At 35.1% G+C, this 27093-nt stretch overlaps 2 protein-coding genes across 3 annotated transcripts; both read left to right on the top strand.

The window, feature by feature from the left end:
• The first annotated feature begins 832 nt into the window (after positions 1-832).
• LOC100254067 (AP-4 complex subunit mu) lies at positions 833-11217 on the top strand. Of its 2 annotated transcripts, none has more exons than XM_002281271.4 (13): positions 833-1205; positions 1789-1883; positions 2312-2515; positions 3195-3311; positions 3412-3540; positions 4430-4556; positions 5124-5227; positions 5337-5441; positions 5528-5622; positions 9891-9978; positions 10170-10230; positions 10325-10398; positions 10850-11217. In XM_002281271.4, the coding sequence occupies exons 1-13, from the start codon at positions 1148-1150 to the stop codon at positions 10946-10948; spliced, it is 1356 nt and encodes a 451-aa protein (XP_002281307.1). In that variant the 5' UTR covers positions 833-1147; the 3' UTR covers positions 10949-11217. The 2 variants fall into 2 exon arrangements, with proteins under 2 accessions (XP_002281307.1, XP_059590267.1); XM_059734284.1 differs by lacking the exon at positions 10850-11217 and adding an exon at positions 10572-10818.
• Positions 11218-15559: 4342 nt separating this feature from the next.
• LOC100243831 (omega-hydroxypalmitate O-feruloyl transferase-like) lies at positions 15560-18414 on the top strand. Its single transcript, XM_002281062.4, has 2 exons — positions 15560-16421; positions 17309-18414. The coding sequence occupies exons 1-2, from the start codon at positions 15993-15995 to the stop codon at positions 18230-18232; spliced, it is 1353 nt and encodes a 450-aa protein (XP_002281098.1). The 5' UTR covers positions 15560-15992; the 3' UTR covers positions 18233-18414.
• Positions 18415-27093: the final 8679 nt, after the last annotated feature.

Below are 27093 nucleotides of genomic sequence, written 5' to 3'. Positions count from 1 at the left end.
AGAGGAATATTGGTTCCATCAATGAAGTCTTTAAGTACATTTGCGATTATAATATTGAAAAACTGATTCTTCCAAAGCAAGTAGTTGTCTTTGTCTAACTTAATACTATGAGGTTGATTGAGATTTGAAAGGGGTTGTTGGAGATATGAAAGAGAAAATTGGTTTCGAATATGGAGATTGACCTAATGAAGAAACGGTGAAGGAGGATAAACATGAATTGGGTTTTCTAGTTGCTAGGTAAGATTTTAAGAGTTTTGTTAGGTTGAAGAAGAATCTATTTGGATTGAAGGTGCTATGATACCAAATCAGAATTAGTGAGGTCATAAAGAATTTAGAAAAGAAAAAGAATGAGCAGAGGAAATGTTGGATGCAATTTTGAGCAAAGTTGATATACAATGGTGAGATTAACTATACAAGTGTACTCTTCTAATAAATGGATGTAGTTGAATAAACAAATCTTTAATAAAAATTATTCTAACAAATTAACCAAAAGAGAAAATTATAGAGAAAAAAATAAATTTATTATGTTGGCTTAGCACAATACATATCAAGATATCCTTCAAAATAACTTTTTGTTTTATATGTTGTAAACTTAAGTTGAAGTTGAACTATAAAATTTAAAAGACAATATTAATATTATAAATATTGAATATTAAATAACTTGTAGTATAAACCAAAAATAGATTTCTATAAGAAGTTTTTTTCTTGCTTTTAAATTAAGTTATTTTTTGAAGTTAAAAAAGCTCTTAGGTCCCATTTGGTAATATTTCATTTAAAAAAATATCAACTTTTGACGTGATATTTGAAAGCAAGAGGATGGCTCCAGCCAGATACGGTCCAACTGAGGACTCAGCCCCGAGAGGAGAGGCTAGGCATGACTCGAGCCAACCAAGCCAGCGGTCATCAGGACGCTCGGAAGAACCAATAGTAAACCGCCACGTCATCAAAACAAATTTCCCTCGCGCGTCGACACCTGTTCTTCTCAACGTGGCGCTCAGCGACAGGCTGGACATCCGTGTGAGATACGATAGCTTCACACAGAATCCGAACCCTCTTGATTCCGGTTCATCAAAGTAGAAAACCGAAAACCTCAAAACCACAGAACATCAGAGCGAACACAAGATCGGATCGAGAAACTTTAGCAACCATGATCTCCCAGTTCTTCGTGCTCTCGCAGAGAGGCGATAACATCGTCTTCCGTGACTGTGAGTCTCTTTTTCTCAAAGTTTGATTTTGGATCTGGTTGGAGTATTTTTTTTCTTAATCTTTTTCATAATTTAGGGCGAACGCTTAAATGTTTGCACTTGGCCGAGACTGGTAACACTGCATCAAAATTTTTTTTTTTTTTCCGTTTATTTTCCTTTGTTTTATCAGAAACCAAACGGAAAGAAATAGAATTCCTGTTGTGTGAACATTTATTACAGTTCCCACCTCGATGATCTGAGTAATCAATTCCAGAATCGAATTAAGATCTAGCACAATTGAACAACAATACAATTAGGGCTCAATACTTTTTCGTCTGCATGATAAATGCAATTGCTTCTCGGAAGATCTTAATACAGTATGAAGCTTCATTCTTCTTTGCCCATATTTCTGTAGATCATCCTAATTTCTGTATCAGATGCTTTCCTTGGTTGTATATCTGATACCTTCCTTTTGTTGTATACGCTTAGATTAGTTTTGTAGTGTTGATCTTATGAATGCCAAATTCTCCAGAATTTCATATAGATGAAGTTTCACCTATCAGTTTATTGTATTCATTACATTTATATTTATATTCTAATGTAGATCGTGGGGAAGTACCTAAAGGAAGTGCAGAGATATTTTTCCGGAAGGTTAAGTTTTGGAAGGAGGATGGAGAAGGGGATGCACCACCTGTCTTTGTAGGTATTCTCTTTCCGGAACTGACAGGCAGTATGCTTGTACTTTTGTTGATGCATATGGATTGAAGAGTCTTTGCATTTTCTTTGAAGAGTTCCCTTCAATTTGAATCTGTAATTTGGTTTTTTGATAGCAAGACTATGACATTACTATCAGGCTATAAACTTATGCTTAACCAATCCTTGATGCTGCAATAAAAAGTGCTGTTGCCTGGAAATCTCTGATTCCTTCCAGGTACTGCATTCTGTGGAAAGCAGAGTTTTCGTGGATGTGCTTTCCCATAAAGCCCCATACTGCTTTCTCTTGCTGGTGATGTTCTCATGGATCAATCAAGGCAATTTTTGGTGCAGCATCAGTAACTTATAAGAATTCTGATACTTCCTGTTCGTCTTATGTATTCTAATGTTCATTTTATGTTTCTTGTTAATAGAATGTGGATGGTGTGAACTACTTTCACGTGAAGGTTGCTGGATTGTTATTTGTTGCAACCACAAGAGTTAATGTGTCACCTTCTCTTGTTCTGGAACTTCTACAAAGGATTGCACGTGTCATCAAAGATTACCTTGGCATTCTAAATGAAGATTCATTGCGGAAAAATTTTGTTCTTGTGTATGAGTTGCTGGATGAAGTTATTGTAAGTAGGCTATCACATCTTCTTCTGCCTTTCATTGTTGGAAATGCTTTTAAGAGGTTTGCAGCTGTTTTGCCTTTGCCAAAGCACCAAACTATTTTTGTATTGAATTAATTAAGCATATTAAACAAATGCAAACCAATTATTTCGAGCATTAAACTTATGTCTCATTAATTATTGGTATTGGATATTTTTTCCTATTTAATTACAAGGAATTATTTTCGATTATGGCATTGTTTTCTACAAGAATTACTCAGATAGGCTTTAGCTTTTATCATTTTTTAGTTTGAGATTTCGTTTGTTGTAGGGTTTTTCCCTCTGTAGTTTCCTTTTCTTATTTGCCCTATCAAAATTTACCACCCTACCAAACAACCCCCAACCGTCTAAAAATAGGAAACAAATGTGTAGGATTCCACTCCCTTTGTGTAAACTTTGTTTCTCTTTCTTATTTGCCTATCAAAAATTAGAAATGCATTTGCAGGACAGCATCATCTGTTATATACAAACAAAAGTATCATCAGTACTGAATCTTGTAGTGGTACCCAAAATCTTAGATTTGTGCCCAAGTATTACAAGTATCTCAAAGCACAAGCTTGATTATCTTTGCTAGAAAATAAAAGTTATCTGGATTTCATTACTTGCATGTATGTGGTCTGACCACCTCCCTCCTTTGTTGTTCCAGGATTTTGGTTATGTGCAAACAACATCTACTGAGGTGTTGAAATCATATGTATTTAATGAGCCCATAGTTGTTGATGCTGCACGATTACCAACCCTTGGTCCTGCTTCCATTTTTATGGTATAAATTTATTTGGTCTATAACATAGTTGTCGCATCTTATTTTTTGTTGCCAACCTGAATATATGTGTGGTTGACTGCTCAAACTTGCATTTCTGCAGCAAGGAACCAAAAGAATGCCAGGGACAGCTGTTACAAAATCTGTTGTAGCAAATGAGCCTGGTGGTAGAAAGAGGGAAGAAATTTTTGTGGACATAATTGAGAAAATAAGTGTCACATTTAGTTCTAGTGTGAGTATTTCATGTCTTCATTTGGTTCAACTTTATGATTTTTTTTTTTCCTCGTCTTCTTTTCCCTGTTTTTCTATACATCTGGTGCTACTCAGTTATAGAAATTTACCAAAGCCCAAACAGATGCAATTAAGAGTGAATCCAATCAGTGTCACAATAATGTAGGAGCAGTTGACTGATTAGCCAGATGGGTATTCTTGGACCACAGTTGTTTCATTTTTTTGCTATCTTTTTTCCTATAGTATCTCATGTATTCCAATATATAGTATTGTAAGTTTCCATCTTGGCTTCCTTGTTTTAGACATGGCAGTAGAAAAATCCCTAGTTAAGGGAGGGGTGCCTGTCCATTAGAAAAGCATGGAGTATGTGGCCTGTCCTACCCCATGTGCACTGGTAGTACACAGTCTGCACTTCTACAAGAAAAAGGATTTGCATCTTGATCCCGTGGATGAATATGGCATCAAAAACAGACAAAGTTTGTGTTACTTTGTTTCTTCAGAATTTATTGATTGAATGGAATCCTTCTCTGTAATGGGAGTTGTTGGCTTACAGGTCACACCCTTCTTTTAGACTGGTATCCGCCCACCTGAACTAATGCATATAGAGAAAAGAGTGATCTTCTACTAGTTCCTGTGGTTTGAGACTGATAATTTGCTTCTTCAATCCAGAGATGGATACTTTCTGACTGTCTCTCATTGATGGATATCCGTAAGATTCCAGAATAGCTTTCCATCATGGATCGTTTGAATGCAGACTGTGGATATAATACTTTTAATACAATTTATACATTCTTCTTATATCAATGTCTCCTTTTTAGGTCATCATCTTGCCTTAGTTTCTCTTTTCCTGAGTTAAACTATTTTTCCTTAATTTAATCTTGTTTATACAGGGATATATACTTACTTCTGAGATTGATGGCACCATTCAAATGAAGAGTTACCTTACAGGCAATCCAGAAATTCGGCTTGCTCTCAATGAAGAGCTGAGCATAGGGAGGGGTGGAAGGTCAATTTATGGTATTTCTCAGGGCTTAGCAAAAATGACATTTTCTACTTTTGGTGCTTTCAAGTTATTTGTCTCACATATGTGGAACCAAAAACATGGTAGATTTGTAGGAGTATTTTAAGTTGCAAATGGTGCATCCCTGTGAAATTTAAGAATATCTTGACTGATAGAATAATGTAATGAAGATCCAATGTTGATTATGTTAAGAGGTAAAATGGTCGGCCAGAATGGCCTATGTTCCTTGTTGAGGAACAACATCAGTTTTCTCCTGTGTTTTTGTATTTTTCTCCTTTCCCCAAAATTTATTTACCTGAGAAAGAGTAAAAAAGGGAAACCTTGAATGATTCCTAGTTACAAAACCTTTTAACTCGACTATGAAGATAGTGTTGGATGATCCATCACTGTTCAAAACGCATATGGCCCTTTTTTTCTTACATGCTCATTTGCTCTGCAATGTTTTTTAGAGTGTTAACTTCTATTTCCTGATTCAACTGCTTTCTTTGATGAAAAATGTTCTGTTATATTTGCTAATATTTTGTCTCACTTGCCTGATCTCATTATGCTGCTGTTTGCAACAGACTATAATAGTTCAACTGGATCCGGGACAGTTATACTAGATGACTGTAATTTCCATGAATCTGTGCATCTTGATAGTTTTGACATTGACAGAACGCTTACCCTGGTGAGTGCAACTAGGATAATGTAAACTTGAATGTTTTGTCATATGTTTAGAACCCTTTCATTATTTTGCCATTAGTAATATGGAAGTTTCGTTCATCATTGTTTGACAGGTCCCACCAGATGGTGAATTTCCAGTAATGAACTACCGTATGACTCAGGAATTCAAGCCTCCCTTTCGTATTAATGCTTTGATTGAAGAAGCAGGAGCTCTCCGGGTGAGTGCCTGTCTTCCATGATTTCAAAATTCTCAATTAAAATTCTGGTTCTGGTTCGTATGGAAATTTTGCTTGTTCTGTCCTAGGCTGAAGTAATTCTTAAGGTGCGTGCTGAATTCCCCTCAAGCATTACTGCAAACACAATTCAAGTACAAATGCCACTGCCCCCATATACAACTAGGTATGTTCTGTTAATACTTTTTCTATTTTGTAAGGTTGAATGGACAAGATACATTCCATAGCTTTGAATCTGGACCTCTATTAAATTTCAGCGAGAAAGCATTTTATTGTACTCTTGTGTTTCATATGCTCAATGGGCAAGATGCATTGCATTCATTGGAACACAAACTTCATATTTCATTTCAGCAAAACAGTATTTTATTGAACTCTTGTTTTTTTATTTACTTTTCAACTTTTGATCAATAGATGATAGTCCATCAGAGAATTTTGACATGAATTCCTTGTATTGTTGTGAGCCATATCAGAATGAGACTTCTGGTGTATTGACTGATACAGTGTGTTTTTTGGTACACTATATTGAATGTGTCTATTGCAATTCGAGCTGATATGTATCACACTTCTATTGAACTCTTGTTTTTTATTTACTTTTCAACTTTTGATCAATAGATGATAGTCCATCAGAGAATTTTGACATGAATTCCTTGTATTGTTGTGAGCCATATCAGAACGACACTTCTGGTGTATTAACTGATAGTGTGTTTTCTGATACACTATATTGAATGTGTCTATTGCAATTCGAGCTGATATGTATCACACAATACGTATCAAGTATTGTACAATTTTAGTAACCTATGTTACATGGGGTTGGGTATGAGTGTTGGATGCCTGTATGTGTCTAGGTGTTTGATATTTTACAACTCAAATTTTAGTATATAGGAACTCGGCTAAAAAATATCCAAAAAAGGGGCATGGATACTAGGATACGACATAATAAAAGAAAAAGCAATTAGGAGTTTTGGGACTCTACAAGTGAGGAGGGGGAATCCTCAATTCTCTAGGTCTTTCAATGATTGGGAGGTGGAGGAGGTGGAGGTGGTGGAGAGGTTCCTTTTGACAATACAAGGAAAGAGGCTAGTTATCGATATGGAGGATAGGGTGATAAGAAAAGAAACTAAGGACGGGAAATTTTTTGTTAAGTCCCTTTATAGTGCTCTTGAACTTAGAAGTGCAATACTGTTTCCGATGAGCGTCATTTGGAGCCCTTGTGTTCCTACTAAGGTGGGTTTTTTTTGCTTGGGAAGCTTTGTGGGGTAAGGTTTTAATCTTGGATCAACTAAAAAAGGAGGGGGTGGCCCATGGCTAATAGATATTTCCTTTGTTGTGTTGAAGAGGAGTCTATTAATCATATTCTAATCCATTGTACCAAGGTTAGGGTTTTGTGGGAGTTATTATTTGCGTTATTTGGTGTGATGAGGGTCCTTCTGTTTTCAGTTAGAGATACTGTCCTTGGTTGGCATGGTTCATTTGTGGACAAGAAGAGTAGAAAGGTTTGGATGATAGCTCCATTATGCCTCTTTTGGTTGGTTTGGAAGGAAAGAAACAAGATTGCTTTTGAAAACGAGGAGCTTTCTAGTCAAAGAATGAAAAATTATTTTGTATGTAATTTTTGGTCTTGGACTAAGTTGTTTATAGATGAGGGACCTTTACCTTTGATCAACCTTTTTGATTGGTTGAGTTCTAGATGAGGGCTGGTGAGATTTTTTGTATCTCCTTTTTGTTTTTGCCTTTAGGCGCTTATTGTATACTTCTTGTATGCTTTAGATTGGTCTTTGGGCATCCTTTATATATATATATATATAAAGTTTAGTTTTCTGTGTGTTTACCTATATATAGATAAAAAGATATCCTTTATAAAAGCTCCCATATTTTTCCTTTAATTTCTTTTTTTCCTTTTATACCTAAATATTCTTATTAAAAATCACTTTTCAGCTAATTCTTCTTTTTTTCTAATCTAATTGTTACTAAGAAAGTTGAACAAACAAAAGGATTTTATTGAAAACAATAAAAAAAATTGCACCTAGACTGAGATAGGAGTGTTTGACAATGATCTCATAGCCACGCCTTTATCATGTTGTGTCAACATTGGTACACTGAGCCAAATTGAAGGATCTAGATATCATGGTTAATTAATAACCATGCTACTTACCTTTTTATATTAGCAATTGAGGCTCTCAGTAGGATTCTGAGGAAGACGAGAGGAGGGGATAGATGTGTCTCATTTGTTGTTTGCTAACAATACCTAGAGTTTTCTACAACGCTAATCAAGACCATCTGGAGCATTTAAGTTGGGCCCTTATTTGGTTTGAAACAATATCTCACTTAAATGTGAAGGGTCTAGCTTTGGTGTTGGGCCGCATGGAAGGGAATCTACTCACCAATATTTGGTATTTTTCTCAGGGAGCTCCCCACAAATTTGTGAGGGCGTGGGAATTGGTGGAGGAGAAATTTAAGAGATAGCTTGCCTTATGAAAGATGCAATACATTTCAAAATGAGGGAGACTTACCTTGATCAAGAGCATGCTGTCAAACTTGCTTATTTATTTTATGTCTCTTTTTTCCATTTCTAGAAGGGTGAGCTTGAGATTAGAGCAAATCCAGTGAGATTTCCTTTGGGGTGGAGTAGCCCTTGAGAAAAAAGCTTCATCTGGTTAATTGGTATACTATTTGTTTGGACAAGAAGAATGGAGGTCTTGGCATAAAAAATGTTCATACACTTAACAAGGCTCTACTTGGAAAATGAAGTTAGAGATTCGCTATTAAAAGGGAGACCCTTTAGAAACTGATCATAATCAGAAAGTTTGGAGTTGTTAAGGGAGGTTGGTGTTCAAGGGCAGTGAGGATGCCTATGGGGTGGGTTTGTGGCAGGTTATCAAATTCAGGTGGGAGTCCTTTAGAAGCAAAACTTGTTTCTATGTGGGTAATAATAAAAGGTAAAATTCTAGAATGATAGGTGGTGGTGGTGAAAGTTCCTTGGAAGAGTTCTTACCGATGTTATTTTCTATAGCTGTTGCGAAAGACTCGTAGTAAAGATGTGGGAGCAGCTTAGAGAGAAAGGCCATAGGAGTCCTCACTTTTGAGTAGTTCTATGATTAGGAATTGGAAGGAGTGGAAGCCTTTGTTCGGAGATTGTAATCAAGCTTAATTAGAAGGGATGATGAGGACAGCTTGGGATGGAAGAAATCCAAGAGTGGCAAGTTTATTGCTAAATCCTACCATGCTTCCTTAGCCCAGGGAAGTAGTGAGTCTTTCCCTGCAAGTATAGTTTGGAATCCATGAGTGCCAACAAAGGTGTGTTGCTTTATTTGAGAAGCTGTTTGTAGAGGGATCTTAACACTTGATCAACTTAAAAAGAAGGGTTGGAATATTCCGAATAAATATTACAATGTGTAAAAGGGTAGAAGAGTCAGACTTAATCATATGCTGTCCATCATCATTCCAAAGTGAGAATCCTGTGTCTGTTTGGAGTGGTCTGGGTGTTGCACTCCTTTGTAAGAGGAGCTCTCCTGAGTTGGCCTGACTCTTATGTGGGGAAGAAGTGGAACAGCTTGGAGAGCTGTTCTTCTATGCTTGTTTTGGATCTTATGGAAAGAAAGAAACAAGAGGGTTTTCAAAGATGCAGAACAGTAGGAACAAGCAATCAAATCTTCATTTATGTGTTTTTTTTTTTTGGATTGGGCTAGAGTTTACATAGACGTTTTTTCTATTCTATGTTCGTGATTGGCTTTGCAGATTAGTTGAGTTCCAACTAAGGAGAGGGCAGTTGGTTTTATTTGCACTCTTCCTTTTTGGTTGTCGGAGCATTTTTCATGCATCTTGTGTACTTTGTTGTGCTCCTTTTCGGGCGCTTTTAATATATCTCTTTGTTTTGCCTCTCAAAAAGAAAAAAAGAAAAAAAGAAAAAAAGAAAAAGTTGGGTCTTGGGTGTTGGGTGCTGTGGGTACTAGAGGCTTGTTCTCTTTTTCTTTGTTGAACATGGCTGTTGGCACATGTTCAACGTGGCACTTCACATAGTTTGTGGGGTCTCTATGTAGCATAGATCTTAATAGAGAAAATTCCAGGTGGAAATTTTATTTGTATTATACAGTTTCTTGTATCATGATTTCATGAAAGACTTTAAAGGTTGGCTTAAACTTAAGAGTAGCTTCAGAAGTGGTAGGCTATTTGAACTTGATGAAGATACAGGGAAGTTTGCCTGTGAGAGAAGTTGCTAACCCAGCACAGTGTGTTTTAGCAGAGTCCTAAATTTTGGCAAGATCTTGTGAAATATTGCATGACCTTGCATATATCAGTTTGGATTGTCTGAATGAAAACATGGAGCGATGACTGAAAAAAAGGAGATTAAGAATCTCATTTTAGGGGAATTACAATTCAATATTATGCTATGTTATCATTGTTACTGATTATCATGTCTGCATTTAAAATTTTCAGAGTTAGTTTTGAGTTGGAGCCTGGGGCTGTTGGAAACACAACCGATTTTAAGGAAGCAAATAAGAGACTAGAATGGGGTCTAAAGAAGGCAAGAATTAATGCTCATTTCCTCCACCTTTTTTCTGATTCTATTCTATATTTTTTTTCACTCTTCATCCTGATAATTTACACTAGTGTTCAGTTTGATTTCTGGCAAGCTTTCTCTTTTCAGCTGAGCAATTACGTGTAGGTATTAGTTCACCCCACAAACAGTAATTAATAGCTGCGATACTTCTATAGATTGTAGGTGGATCTGAGCATACTCTACGTGCAAAGCTGACATTTTCACAGGAATTGCATGGTATGGGATTTCCTTCTTATTTCCTTAGTTTTTACATGATTAATTTAGTTTTAATATTGTGATTAATGTTATTGGCATCCACTTCTCAACACAGGAAATATCACAAGGGAAGCTGGACCTGTTAGCATGACCTTCACAATACCAATGTACAATGCTTCAAGACTTCAGGTAAGATGTTACCTTGAGTGTACTAAGGCCCCCACAGACATCTTCCTACCGTTATTGTAATAAACTCAAAGATGACTGATAAAAAATAACTGTCTGCATTGTTGAAGTTAAGAATTAAAGATTAAAAAAATCCTGGATAAAGAATAGAATCATTCTTTTTGATGGATGTACAGGAATTCCAATGGAATCCAGGTGCCACTGCCCATAGGAATGTTACAGGTTTCATTGCTTTGAACCTCTTTCACTAGTTTGATGGTGATGCTTTGTTATGACCACAAGCCGGTTGGTACACTTGGGTGCACTTGTATCTCATGAGATAGAAAATAAAAATTAGCAAGAATTTAAGCTGAGCAACTTTTAGCCAAAAAAAAATCCCTGCCATTTGTTCTTGTGCCTTTTTAGATCTCCTTTACAAACACCCAATTTTTTTTTTTAATGTTTCGTGTTGCAGGTAAAGTATTTGCAGATATCGAAGAAGTCCAAGGCCTACAATCCATATCGATGGGTGAGATACGTCACACAATCAAATTCCTATGTTGCCCGGTTATGATAAGAAGCTTTTTGCCCCATTTTTCTTGCTCCTTTTCCTGTCCTACTGTTGTGTTTAAGATCAAATGAATCCAAAAATTACTGCTAAAAGTAAGGCATGACTGTGTATCATTTGCTATTTAATCTTCATTCGCCTGGTTACCCGAGTTTTGCACCTTTCTTTTTCTTAGTGCAGTTCTACAGTAAGTGAACCTTCCCCAAGATTTCTTGTATTTCAGATAAATGAAATGGGATGAACCTCACATGTGGATCATTACTTTTAAGTTTTAACTGACTTGTGGTTGGAACTTGTAAACAAGCTAATTTGTTCCTTTTTTTTAGTCATTGCTAGGAAAATTGGGCCATTTTTTTGGCTTGGTTGATTGATATGCAGCCATCTTGCAGATCAGGTATATGTAATAGTCTTGGTCTCTAAAAGTTTGATATGCTATGCTGAATGTAAAAAATGGTTGTCAATTGGAGACTTGGAGTTATGTAGGCCGAAATATCAGCAACTGTATGTGCTTCTAAGCTAAACTGGCTTCCCTCTCTCAAGCAAACAAAAGAACCTAGAAGCTTATCCATGCAGCAAGGCTTAATGCTATATCGCTTTCGACTCTATTTCATTAGTTTAAATTTATTAAACAACAATTCAGTGGGTGTCTCAGCAGATGGAATGGTGGCATATGGAGAGCCTGGGGGTCTAGGTCTCCAAAAGCAGTATGTGATTCATTTACAAATTCCTTGTATCAAAAGCAATTTGCTTATCTTTACATCCGTCCTAAGATATCATTTCTAATACATTTGTGGAGCAGGCATGGACACATTGAGTATACCCTATACATGTATTATAAATCTTTACTGAATGTGACATTGGATCTATAAATTTTTAAACATAAAATTTTTTTGATGTAAATATGTAAATGAATCATATATCTTAAACACTAGATGAATCAATGATTTATCAGAATTTTTCTAGGTACTGAGAGAACCGGACGAGGAAGAAGGTTTGGGGTTGGTGAGGGCCTGAGGGACGAATCCCCTGCACGCATCTGGCATAAGGAGTTGTGAACATGCACGAAGATAAGACGGGCTCAAAATTGGAGATCCCTTATTTCTTTCCTTTTGTCTAGGGGTGGGTGTCTACCTATTTTTCAGAATTGTCCATTACTGAGCAATGAGTCTGTCTTCTGGGACACCATTGAGTTCAAATTTCACCACATGAGGCCAATTTTAAGGAGGCGGTCTCTCTCCTTTTTCCTTTCTCCAACCCAGCCTAATTCTTCTTTCTTCATACCACGGATGGGCTTCAACAGGCTTCAAAAATGAAAATGGATAATTCCTCCTGAGACCTTAATTGGGGGCTTTGGGCCATTTACTTTGAAAGTGTGGTTAATCAGCCTTAGACAATCAGCCGAGAATTTGTGCGTCACTGACCTTCCAGAAATGACATTATGTTCACTATTCATAAATCTGACATGTGAAAAGACACAGACTCAAATGGGAACAAGAGATGATTACAATGTGAACAGTTAGGGTAGGCTAGGGTAGGCTGGTGATGATAATGACCTGGAAGTTCCAGGTCACTTATCCCCTGAATTCCTATAAAGGACTAAAATTATTGTTAGTCCCATCACTCAAAGCATGCCACAGTCGGCAAAACCTAAAATGGAGGATCAAACTCCAATAGTGCAGTAGTTTATATTTTATATGTACATCCCTGGACAGCAGCTGAAGGCAATTCTAAAAGAATATTAGTTTGAGAGTCAACCCAAACCTCTCCCCTAACCCACAATTCTGCACTGGGAATTATAGCATATATGCCTGTAATTTGAAATAGGCTTCACGGGAACTTGATTCCATTTTTATCTATACTTCAAAATTGTGAAAGAAACAAGAGATGGCCCGATCCTCCAGTTGGTACCCTTGGTAAAGGCAAAGCAAGATTCCAACAGTCTTGCCTTGATAGAAAATCAAGGAGGTACCATTAAGATATTCTACTATTCTTAACCGAAAGTCGACACCAATTGTTTTTTATTTCTAAGTTTTTATCTTCTTTTTTTAAACAAAATTCTTTGTTCTTCAAACCCTACGCTTTCTTTTCCTTTCTCTCACATCATAAATCTAGGAATTTGATTCTAGTATCAAATATTTTTTTATTTACTGCAGTGGTAGCTTTATGTTGACCATTTGGTGTCGACAATGAGAATCGTGTTTAGTCATTTCAATCAACTAACATTTGAATTTGAATCCATCGGTTTAAGTAGCATAAAGCCTGTTTTACTTTGATTTGTCTAAGCAAACCATAAAGACAAGGAATAGATAGAAGAACTTTATTGCAAAGTTTGGAGAAGCCATTGACGATACTGCACTTAACTATGCTTAACGCCTTAAAAGGTGGTGGAGTCGTTCTAAAGCAAACCTCAATAAAAGATTGGACTCCTCCCGCATTATCTCTTTGCTTTTTCCTTAAATGTCTAAAGCTCGACGCTTTCATTTACCTTTCCTTTCTTACCATTGGGTCTTCTTCTTCAATGGGATTCCAATTCCTCATCAAGGGTGCTCTTTCTAACTCTAAAAGGACTTCTCTACGTATCTAATTAATATATACTTGTTCTTCGCTCCCTTTCTTTCGAAGGATTCTTCTTCTACACATCTCATAAAAGTTAGAAAAATATTAGTGTGGATTTTAGTATTGGCTACCTATTAGGGGTTTTGGTTGCCAATTTTGGGTCCAATTCTAAATGGGGTATTTGTTCCATGGATGGATGCTCAAGACTTGTAGGGGAAAATAAAGAAAATGAAAGGTCCACCTCCTCAGACACAACATGTGGTGAACATCATAGTGCCACATTGTCACCTTATAATGCAGTCTCCCAACCCCCAAACAGGAGCCACTTCTCATCTTCAACTCTGCATGCCTTGTGCCTTTCATGGATCATGGTTGCTACCACTGGTCTCTTTCCGCTCCTCTTACTCTTATTACCACCTCTCCTTTGAATTATTATTCATTTCTATGATATCCCATTTATTTTTGTAATATCTTGTGTTGGACAAAAGAAAGATTTTTTTAACCTTATGTATATAGATTCCTCTTAATCCTCCTGTAGCCATATTTTAGAGTCATAAGAAGCTCTTAGTTTTAGAATGGATCGGAAACCGATGGATACAATTTCAAAAGGGAGCAGGACAAAAGATGGGGTGCTGTGGGGGGATGCCACAAAGATATCATTATCAAATTATTACAGGTTAGCCCCAGAGAGAAGCTGATGAGCAGCACATGCATCTGGTCAAACTTTCCACTCAAAAAATATCTTCATATTCTTACTAGAAAGGTCACCTACGAAAAGAACCTTTGACTATGGCGGTTTGGAGCAACCCTAGCCCACATGGGCTTCATCCCCAGATTCAACAGCATATTGGTCCTTTTCTTTTGAGGCAATTCATTGAATTCGGAACTATATTTGTATATATATATATTTTCTGTTCATGGATTATGTTCATGACATTGCAACAAAATTTGTAACATGTTCCGTTCCCCCACTGCACAAAAGAAAACGACCATGTGATAACTGGGAAAAAGGTTGCTTGCAAGTGTCCCGTATCTTATACCCCTACCTTACCCTACTCCAAAGTCTTATATATGGTAGATTTCATAGTAGTGGAAGATGGGATGATGATAAAACAAAATTTTGCACCAAAAACTTCCTACTTCCATAGGGGCACATAAATAAGTAATTGGCTTGACAGACCTCTGGATAACCCCAAAAAATATTTTCCCACCTTTATAATAATGGGACAGTCTTGCAACAACAGGAGACATACGGGGAGCATAATTCGAATATACAGGAAACTTGGTTTTGTGTTGATTTGAGGTTAAAAGGTGGGGTGATTGAGTGATCATTTAGAGGGTGGGAAATGGGTTACGTGCACAAACAGCCTGCCGAGAGCAAAACACTAGAGGTCCATTACATCATCTGATGATACGAAAAAAGAGACCAAAACAATGAATTGTTTTATTTGAATTGTCATAGAGAGAATGTGCTAGCTTGAGAAAATCAAAGCACCCTTTTGGAATGTTGTCTGGCCTGCTTGTACGTACGTCCAACACAACCACAATCATGTGAAGTTCACTCATCCTCCGAACTTCGGGCCCTGCCATGCCTGCTGGTTCACCCCCACACTTCATTATTGAATTCCCAATTGGTTCTTTCTCTATATACTTGAAACCTAACTCCCATACAGTCCCTTCTGATAGGCCATATGGTCTAATTCCTCAAATTTGATTTGAAATCGGTATCAATCGGATGAGGGGGTTCGGTGACAGCAGGTAGGGGCGTAGGGCTTGAGTGGGCGTCGGCCACCACCACCAATATGCAACGCTGGCGTGCAGTCTTTTCACTAAAGATTCATGCCTCTCACTTGGTTTTCTTCTTTTGTGATGTGGCCTATGATGTCCATCTGTTTCCTTTATGCAATTGGACGCGTGGTGGCTTCCTCATCCAACTTCCACTCCCTTCATATATGGGGGCCGCCCATGCTTTCCGCTCAAAAATTATCCTCAACTCTGTAAATAGAATAGATTAATACATTGAGAAGAATAGAACTAGGGGTGTGGAAGGAATGGGGGGGTGGGGGCTGCTTACTGCTGAGCTTCCTATGTCGAAAGCTTCTGTAATGGGTATAGATTCTAAAATGTCTTTGTAATTTAATTGGGGGACTGAGCGAATTGAGATACACGTGGGTGGGAAGAAATGGAACTGACACATATATATAGAAATGGTGAATAATATATGTGTGTATATATATTAATCACACAAGTAGGACGCACCATGAGGACGCCCTCTTCCTAGCCTTAACTATCGATAGGAATCTGATCGTACATCATCATATCCACCCCATAGATCTTCAACTGACCCTCTTGTTTCTCTGTCTACAAAGCTCTTCTCTCCTCTCGTCTTCTCTTTCAATCAGCTCCCTTCTCTCTCTTTCTCTTCTTCTTCTTTGTTTGTTTTTTCTTCTCATCATCGTCCTCATCTTCTTCTTCTTCCTAGCCAGCTCCAAATATGCCCAGATCTTCAGACCTTCCTGACTGTTTCTATCAAAACCAGCCTATCTTAATCTCTCCAAGCCGCCCAACTCCCAAGCATTCTCTTTATCTCTCCAACCTCGATGATCAGAAGTTCCTCAGATTCTCCATTAAATATCTCTACCTTTTCAGAAAATCCACCAGCTTAGATGTGTTGAAGTATTCTCTTTCCAGGGTTCTAGTGGATTACTATCCATTGGCTGGGAGGTTGAGGACAAGCTCAGAAGACGAGCAGAAGCTTGAGATTGATTGCAATGGAGAAGGTGCTGTGTTTGCTGAAGCTTTCATGGATTGCAGTGCCGATGACTTCCTTGAAGTTTCCAGCAGGCCAAACAGGTCTTGGAGAAAGCTCTTGTATAGGATAGAAACTCACAGCTTCTTGGATATTCCTCCTCTCATAGTTCAGGTCTGATTTCAGACTTTTTTCCTTCCTCTCTTTTCTCTTCTTCCATGGCCTTTCTTTTGTCATAATTAATTCCTCTTTCTTTTGTTTAATATTTCTTGTTCTTTCATTTTCTTTCCCTCCCTCCATGAAACCCGGATATCACTATATATGTTTTTCAAACTTGGACATGGCTTTCTTTCTTGACGAATAAAACAAAATCAATATGAGACTCTTGATTGCCACTGTTATAGAGTTTTTGTTTTTAGCATGAGTTTATTACTAAAAATATATGAACTCTTAAAAAATGAATCATATTGGCATGCGGGCTCAGTGACATTTCCAATCATGGACTCAAATTTCTTCCCTTTTTCCCTTTCCCTTCATTTTCTTTTTCAATTCCACCACCCAACCATTCTTCTCCGTTTCAAATTTTCAATCATAAAACGACGTCGTCTTCAACTACCCTTTATTTTTGTTTGGTTTTTTTTTTTTTTCCTTTTTCTTTTTCTTGATTACATGATACCAACATGGCGCCAATTTTTTTTAATTATTATTATTGTTTTTCACATATAGGCTAATATGCTTTGATTTTTTTTTTTCCCTTTTTGTTGACTCCGAAAGCCCAAAAAAAATGAAAAAAGTAAAGATAAATAGTGGAGGAGATGAAGCCACAAAAGGTTGTGGTGTGAGTGAGATATACCAAATGTATGCCCTCCACCTAGTCCCATCTCTCTAATGAGAAAATGAGGCAGAAGTGGGTGACCCTACAATTTCTCTGCTGATACTGCCCTCCCCCGTTTCGTTCCTTTCACTGTGCTCGGTTGGTGAGCTTTGCCTCTAATGACCTAAATGCCCTCCTTCGCCTGACTCCATTTACCTTCTTTGCCCTTCCGTTTTGGGGCTTGCAGGTGACCAGTCTCCGCTGCGGAGGGATGATCCTCTGCACCGCCATCAATCACTGCCTCTGCGACGGCATCGGCACCTCCCAGTTTCTTCACGCGTGGGCCCACATCACCGCCAAGCCCAACGGGGACCTACCAATCGCGCCGTTCCACAGCCGCCACGTGTTGAAACCGAGAAATCCGCCCCAGATACCCTTTGATCATCCAGGATTTACGAGGATTGCCCCCAGCAAGGACCTGAACCTGAATCAGTGCCTGCAGTCACAGCCGCTCGTCCCCACCTCCTTAACCTTCACCCCGTCTCATATCCTGGAGCTGAAGAGGCATTGCACCCCATCGCTAAAATGCACCACCTTTGAAGCCCTGGCATCTCACACGTGGCGGTCGTGGGTTAAAGCTCTGGACCTGTCCCCTTCACTCCATGTCAAGCTCCTTTTCTCTGTGAACGTCAGAAAAAGATTAAAGCCAGAAATTCCACAGGGGTATTACGGAAATGGGTTCGTGCTAGGATGTGCGGAGTCGACGGTGAAGGAGGTGGTGAGTGGTAACTTGCACAGTGGGGTGAAGCTGGTGCAGCAGGCTAAATCAGCTCTAACCGATGATAACGTGAAGTCCATGATCGATTTGCTGGAGGACAAAACGGTGAAAACAGACCTATCGGCGACTTTGGTGATATCGCAATGGTCGAAGCTAGGGCTAGAGGATTTGGACTTTGGAGAAGGAAAGCCACTGCAAATGGGTCCTCTTCTCAGTGATATTTACTGCTTATTTTTGCCCGTCATTGGTGATTTTGATGCCACCAGAGTGCTGCTCTCGGTGCCTGAATGCGCGGTCGACAAATTCGAGTATTACATGAAGGATTTGTCGGATAGAGATGATTATGACGTTGGAAATGGTTATGAAGGGGAAGATAATGGGTTGATGATTTGAAGTTTGAAGGAGGATCGACTAAGTTTTTCCTTTTTCATTTTCTTGTTAAATTTGATCTCTCCCACCTAATAAACATTAATGGAAGTTGGTAATGGGGAGCCGTTAACTCACTGTAATTCTAGTGTTGAGGAGCAATATAAGAGACTAATCATATCTGAATGCCAACTTCTTTCCTGTTCAAAGGCTGTATTTTCCATTTTGTTCTGAAGCTTGTCCGGCAGGAGCTAGCTGAGCGGCAGCATTGGGATATTATTACAATTTTCATCAGAAATATTCAGAATTACGTACATCCTTGCTTTGTAACACTCGCTTTTGCAGGCTTTGCTTGGTTGGCATCCCATTAAAGAATGTCACATACCAATATCAAGGATCATGTTCCCTACAAAATCTTTCTGCTTCACCTCATTTCACCATCCTCCCCCCCACTCCCCTCTTCTGTTTTATCAACCAAAGCCCCACCATACCAGTGAAAACTGAAAAGCAGCTCATTTTCATTCCCTCAGAAGTGTATGGCATGATCATCAATGAAGTAAATATAATCACACTTAGAAGCCATGGCATGCCACCACATTCATTAGTTTATTACCCATCGAAATTCAAATTGCATCTCTTGATGCGACCCATCTTCTTTTCATGGCATGGTGAGACATTAATAATCAGAAATTAGGCCTTATTGGAGGAGGGTATATACTATATACCCCAAAAAACAATCCAAACTCAATCCTATAAGGAGTATGAAATGGTCTACACTTTAAAACACATATACGTATATAAGCTAGCACTGGCCATTAAGTGTTGAAAACTATAATAATAATAGTAAGTATCATTATTGTTTATTTAACCAAGTGCTTCTTATCTTCTCTGCTGATAATCTTTTTATTTTGGTCCCTAAAGAAGTGCCTCTTATCTATTGCGTTTGGAGTACTATTGAATGAAGCCAGTGGCTTTAAACAATTGAGAAGCATGGCACAAGTAGTGGAAGTGGCTGTGATATTTCTCTCCTCATTTTCCTTTTCTATGCTCTTTTTAAGTTGTTAACTGGTGGGCAAGAAAGCAGAGTGGCGATCAAGTTTGAAATCAAAGTGGTGTATACCTTAATATTAATTCACCAGATAAATGATTGTGATGTGATCGTGATCTGTCACTTTGCGGATTTGTGAAGTGCCAACGCCGCCCATTGTGTTGTGTCCTAGCCCAATTCCTTTCACACACATCCCCTAGTGAGGAGCATATTCATAACCTCACCCCGACATCTTTCCACTGCGCTTCACTCTTTGTGGGTGGCTTTGCTCACCCAATCCTTTGTGTTCCTTGATTAGGCTTCCATCCATTCTTTTATCCAATAATTTTTGCCTTTTTTCCTCGCTAAATCTTCCCTTCATACCCACCATTTTTTTCTCTTGTCTTCTAACTTTATAAAGCATTTAGTTTGATTTAATTTAAGGAAATGGATATCAATCACACTAATGTCTATCAAACAAAAGATTTGGAGCATTAAATATATATAATGAAATCTAGATCATTGAAAAAGAATTTCATTTGCTTCTTTTAACGCATGCATGTTCTACATAAAGTCAAATCTAGTTTGTAATAATTACTTTTTTTAGGTTCGAACCAAAAGTGGTAGTTGGTGTAATACACCACCCACAACCTAAGAATTAGAATATAAAACACTCACGCTTTCAATCAATAAATGATTGATGAATTGTCTCATTTTTTTACAATAAATAAAAAAATATGATTAAGATATAAAGATATAAATAAATAAAATAAGAGTAAAAATTCTAGTGATGATGGTACCTTTTAACATGATTAGTGAAACAATACATTTTCTTATGAAGTTAGTGTAAATACACAAGACAATTTTATGAATTTGAAGGGTATAAAGAGAAGGGAAAGTGTGGGAATGGAGAGGAAAAGGAGAAAATAATTGAAGGCATTGGTTCACATGGGGCACAAAGTTAAGATCCGGGGGACAGGGCAGGTATGGAGGAGAATTGTCGATATTCGGAAATAGAGGAAATAATAATTGTATATGATATAAAAATAGAAATAGAGTGAATATAGTCATTATGTCATGATATACTAATGATCCACTAGGCCACTACTAGACTACTTTATAGACCCACATGAAATATAGTGTCATATCTCATCTCAGAATCTAGGATTCCAAACGTGACACTTTGTCGCTGCACACTTTCACACTCTTCCTTCTTTTATTTATTTATATTTATTTCTTGCTTTTAAATTTAGGTCGTATGATCTGCTTTGTTTTTTTAAATACCATTCTTCATCACGATTGAATAAACTAATTTTTGACTTGATTCGGAGGGGGTGAGATGAGATTTTGTTATTGAATCTTGTGTTAAAAACGGTGAAGCCAAGTCCATCAAGAAGATCTGAAAGTGTCTTTCTTCTTTGCTCGTTATTTATCGAAATTTTGTCTCACTAAAATTTGTTATGTAACACATCAATCTAATCTAATTTTTAAAAATAAAATATTAGATTATTTGAATATAAGAGGGCTTTAATTTTAGTTTGGACTTTAGTTATCGAGATATTTATTAGATCAATTAAATTAGATATTAACCTTTGAATTTCACCATTGGGCTAATAAGTTAAAGATTTCACTGAATTAGGAAATAAGCAAATAAATAATAATGGAGGATAGAATGACATTTTTCTTCCAATTAGAAATCCAAATTACGTGTGGGTAAAAATTGTTAATTGAAATTTCCTTTTTTTTTTAGAGAGGAGGCTTGAAAGGACTCATTCTTGGATCCTGGTATGAGACTTAACTTGTTTGGTCTTATAAGAAATATTTATTTATCTTAGTGATCCTACAATTTTATGATATATAATATTGATATCTCATATTTGCATAATAAATAATTATGATATCTCATATTGATTAGAGAAAGAAGGTTTTAAACACTAATATATAGTTGACTCTTTCAAACCAAGTAAATACATTTTAAACTGGTGATAATTTAAAAATAAATTTGTGATATCTCACAAATAAAAAAAAATGTTTATATATATATATATAAATAAAGAGACAAAAGGGTTGTACATGTATAAACACTTATTAACCATGTAAAAGCATTAAACCCAAGGCAAACACTACCTATGCAAGAGGTTGACTTGGGTTCGACTTCCTCATTGGGAGGTTATATTAAAATTAGATTTTGGATTGGATTTATTTTATTCTTTGGATGGTTTTAGACTTTTTCTATTTAATTTTACGATATTGATAATAATGCTTCTTAATTTGATAGATATGTTTTAAATATAAAAGAATTTATTAAGTTTAGAATACACAAAATTTACCTAGAAAAAAAGAGTTAATACAAATTTTCAAAAATTTATTTTTATTTTTATTTATTTAAATCTCCTTAAAACCTTTGCACCTCTAACTGTAATAAAAATATATTATGACTCCATTTGGGTACCATTTTAAGCTACTTTAAATTATTAAAATAATTCACAAAATGTATCTTTATATAGTAAAACACTTTGAACAGAAGGTTTTTGAAATTTAAAATGTACTTTCCTAATATTCTAGGTTGTTGCAACTGTTAGATTGTTAGTTGTTAGAATATAGAACAACTTATAGTGATAATATAAATAAATAAATTAACTATTATGTAATTCAACAAGAATGGAAAAGGAGATAGACTTCACAGATGATTGTTGTTTTCTGTTATGGTAGAAATCTCTTCCATGAATACTATCACTTCATCTGAAGTAACAAAGCTACCTCCAATTGCTTTTCAAATGGCCACTCCTTTCTTGGAAACATTAGGTTCTTGATGCAATCAAGGGTCATGGACTAGTAAATTTTATTAATCAGGTCATTTTTCAGAACTTCTTGAGAAAAGTGAAACCAAAGTGATCAATTCGGTATATATTATTTTTGAAAGACAAGATAATCTTCTTGTTTCTTGGCCATTAGTCTCAATGAGCCTAGAAATACTACCTCAACTCATTAGATGTGATACTACTAAAGAAGTTTGGAAAACAATAGAACAAATTTTTGCTTCTCAATCACAAACAAAGGTAATGCAATACAAATTTAAGTTGTAAAGTCAAAAGAAAGGTAGTTTATCAATAAGAGATTACCTTATTAAAATGAAAACCTATTCAAACATACTAGCATCATCTTGACATAATATTTTTGAAGAGAATAAGATTTTGGCAATTTTAGCTAGCCTTCGTCCGAAATATGATTATGTTGTTGTTGTGACTATTTCATGGGAAGATTCATATTCCTTAAAAACTATATCATCTTTACTACTTGCTCAAGGACATAGGATTGAACAAAATTAAACCTTCTTCACAGATACTCGACCATTTGTAAATCTATTTACACATGGTGGTCAAGGAAACAATCAATGCTTCCAAAGAGGTTGAGGAGGAAACCAATATTTTCAATGCAATCATGACGCTACAGGTCGTGGTAGTATTTGTGGTAAATGATGCACCTAGGGGAATTCAAAACCACAATGCCAACTATATGGACATATAGTACACAAATGCTACTATCATTTCAATATCTTGTTTACTGGATTGAACAATAATCAAGCTTCTAAATCATCCTCAATGACATCAGTGGTTGTTACTCCTAATACTGTAAATGATAACAATTGATATCCTGATTCAAGTACAACAGATCACATTACAAGTGACCTAAATAATCTAAACTTTGGTTGTGAGTGTCATGGTAAGAATAAGTTACATGTAGGGAATGGAGCAAGTTTGCAAATTAAACATACAGGTCATTCTATAGTTTCTCCTTCAACATCTTTTCTTAGTCGCTTTCATCTTAAAAACCTTTTACATGTTCTTTCAATCATCAAAAACCTCCTTAGTGTCTTACAATTTGCTAAAGATAATCATGTTTTCCTCTAATTTCACTTTTTGTTTTGTGTTGTGAAGGATCAAGTGATTAGAACAACAATTCTCAAAGGAAATTTGCATAAAAGATTGTATAGATTTAGTCTCACAACTCATCACATTGGTGTTAGAGTTTCTCCTTCCTTTTCAAGTCAACTTGATGACATTCGTCTTCAACCTTCTGCAAATGATTGTTCAATAAAGTTTGGGAGCTCAAGCCTACATCAAAATTTCGTTTCCCCTTAATGTAATAACTATGTGATTGATTTGTGGCACAAAGGGCTTAGACACCCTACTAAAAAAAGTAGTACAATAAGTGCTAACTTTTTACAATATATCACATTATTTTAATAAAATTCCTTTAACTTGTTCAACTTGCCAAATGGGAAAAAGTCATAAACTTTATTTTCTTAAATCTTACACCAAATGTATTGTACCTCTTCAACTAGTTGTTGTTGATGTGTGCAACCCCTGTTCTTTCTTTGAATGATTTTTAATATCATGTGTCATTTGTTGATGCTTACTCTTGATACATATGGATATATTTTCTTACATGTAAATCTGATGTATACTAATCTTTCTTTTATTTTAAGACTCAAGTTGAACTATAACTAAATCAAAAAAATCAAAGTCTTACAAATCGACATAGAAGGTGAGTTGAGAGCTCTTACCATTTTTCTTAACTTTTAAGGTATCATTCGTAGATGTTCCTGTCCTCATACCTCAGAGAAAAATGGTCTAATTGAACATAAACATCATCATATAGTTGAATTAAACTTATACTTCTTGCTCAAGTCTTCTTGCCTTTAAATTTTGGGTTTGAATCTTTTGTCACTACTATATTCCTTATTAGTAGGTTGTTTAACGCAATTTTGCTGTAGAAATCACCACTGGAAATATTGTTTCATGCTCAACCTGACTATATCTTCTTAAAGGTATTCAAATGTACTTGTTATCCTCACTTAAGACTTTACATTAATAATAAATTACAATATCATTTTTTCCCTTGCACATTTCTTGGCTATAGTAATATCCACAAAGGTTACTAATGCTTAAGACCTTATGACATAATCTACATATCATGACATGTTGTATTTGATGAATTTACATTTTCTTTTGTCTAAAAAACAACAAGCTGTATTTGATAAATTTACATTTTAGATACAAATCTTGTTTAGTGGATAAGGGTTTTCATCAATAAGCTAACTTTGATTTCATCAAAACCTTTAACCCATTGGTCAAACAAGTTACAATTAGAGAGGTTCTTACACTTGCTTTGACTAGAGGATGGGATATTAGACAACTTGATGTTAATAATACATTTTGTCAACAGGGTTTTGCAAGAAAACGTGTTTATGCAACAACCACTTGATTTTGAACAAAACAAACAACAAGTGTGCAAGCTACATAAAACATTATATAACTTAAAACAAGTCCATCGAGCTTGGTTTGAAAAGTTAAAGTCTTCTTTGCTTCAATTTGGTTTTACATCCTCTAAAGCAAATCACTCATTGTTTATCCAATTTACCACAAATCTTGTGTCATTGCTCTAGTCTATGTGAATGATATTATTATCACAAAAAGTGATAATTCAAAATTTACCCAATTGATTTTTATCTCAATGTTATTTTCTCTCTTAAAGATCTTAGCAAAATCAACTATTTCTTGGGATAAAAGTCAAACACATTGATTATGGACTACATTTGTGCCAAAAGAAGCATATCACTAACCTCTTAGCAAAAGTCCACATGCTAAATGTCAAACCTCTACCCACACCTATGATATCTAATCTACAACTCTCTTCTCAAGTGGGTGATCTTATTTTGAATACTCATGAGTATAGAATTGTGGTAGGAGCATTCCAATATATCACTATAACACGACCTAAGTTATTCTATAGTGTTAATAAAGTCTACCAATTCATGCAACAACCATTAAACACTTATTGAAAATTGATTAAAAGGATCTTAAGATACCTAAAAGGTACTATTGATTTTGGTTTCTTATTTACAAGATCTGGTAGCTTGGAATTAACTGGATATTCAAATGCAGATTAGGAAACTAACCGAGATAATAAGAGGTAAACAACTAGATTTTGTGTATACCTTGGTAACAACATTGTTTCATGGTCTTCGAAGAAATAATATAACATTTTCAAATCTAGCACCGAATTTGAGTGTAGAAGTCTTGTTGCTACAACCTCTAAAATCTTATGGTTACAATCATTGTTTTCAGAACTTCAAGTTCCTCAACAAAAGAGTCTAGTAGTCTAGTGTGGCAATTTAAGCACGATAACAATGTCTGCGAATCCTATATTGCATTCCAAAGCAAAACCTATAGAGTTAGATTTCTATTTTGCGTGTGAAAAAGTCTTAACAAAGAAATTGACAATCCAACATGTTCCTATTATAGATCAAATTGTTGATATGTTGACCAAACCAATCACTACAACTCCTTTTATAGGATTACGATACAAGCTCAGTGTGAAGAAACCTACCATGAGCTTGAAAAGGGAATATTGGAGATAACCATTCAACTGATAGTTGTTAAAACTACCTATAATTTCCTAATATTTAGGGTTATTGTTACACTTAGATTGTTAGTTGTTAGAATATAGAACAACCTCATTGTTATTTAATTCAATAAGAATGGAAAATGAGATAAACTTCACATATCATCTCCGTTTTCAAAATTTGTTTTAGTATTTTAACCTTTGTTTTACTTTGTTTCAATTAAATATAGGATAAGATAAATGATAAGATGTATTATCCATTTTATTTATTTATTTTTTGTATATTATTTATACATGCCATATATTGATCCTAAAGTAACATATACAATATACCTATTCCATATATCATTAATTTATTTCTTTTATCAAATTTTTATATTAATTATTTTGTAGAATAAAAATTTTAATTAAAAAAATTAAAATTTTGTTATATATATATACATATTTCATTTTTTTTAATAACAAATATTGAAATGCAATATAATTTTTATTTTAAATAAATATTGAACATTGAATAATAATGTATACTCCATTTCATTTTTTAATTTATTTTATAAACTAAATATAAGTATAATATATTTCATTATATATACTACCTTAAAAAATTATATGGATATAATATTCAAGACATTAATTATATGTCATTGAAGATATACATATCACAAAATTACCTTTTCTAATTGCTAAAAAAAAGGAAAAAAATTTGAGTTCATAATTAATAATTTACATAACCCATTCCAATTAAAAGAAATAATGACTCTTTAATGCCATTCTAGTAAAACTTGAACGAATTATAACTATTCTTTAACTTAATTACAAAAATACTTTTCAACAGTAAAACAAAAAAGTTAAAGTAAATTATTCATAATATCTAAAAAAAAATAACCTAACTTTCAAATAATGCATCAATTTTCAATTTAATATCATCCTCCATATAATTTTGTTTCGATTTGCCTAAATGTAATTCAGGTTGCAATTTTTTTTAAAGTTTAGCTTAGTGGATGTTTGGTAAACTAATTTAATAATTTAAAGTGATTTAATAATTTAATTTAAATCATTAAATAAATTATGTTTAATAAAATAACTTAATAGTATTATTTAAAATTAAAAACAACTTTAAATAATAAGTAAAAATAATTAAATTATTTTTAAGTTTACATCTTCATTTCTTTTGCTACTTTATGATCTTCATTGTTACTCAACATTCTTTACCCTAATTATAATTTATAAGGATAAATATATTAATTTGATGATTTAAAATAAATTTTAAGTTAATTTTATTAAATAATTTTAATATTTAAAATAATAATTAAATAATAAATTTTAAGTCAACAACTTAAGTATAATTTATAACAACTTAAGTATAATTTATCTTAAAGTTATTAAATAATAAGTATTAAGATTTACCGAGAACCTATATTGCAAATTAAATTATTGAAGCCAGTAAAAAATA

This window comes from Vitis vinifera, chromosome 18 (genome assembly GCF_030704535.1).
Source record: "Vitis vinifera cultivar Pinot Noir 40024 chromosome 18, ASM3070453v1".
In the NCBI taxonomy this organism is placed as follows: Eukaryota; Viridiplantae; Streptophyta; class Magnoliopsida; order Vitales; family Vitaceae; genus Vitis; species Vitis vinifera.
The sequence above is the reverse complement of the archived record's forward strand: the minus strand, read 5'-3'. Positions and strand labels throughout refer to the sequence as shown.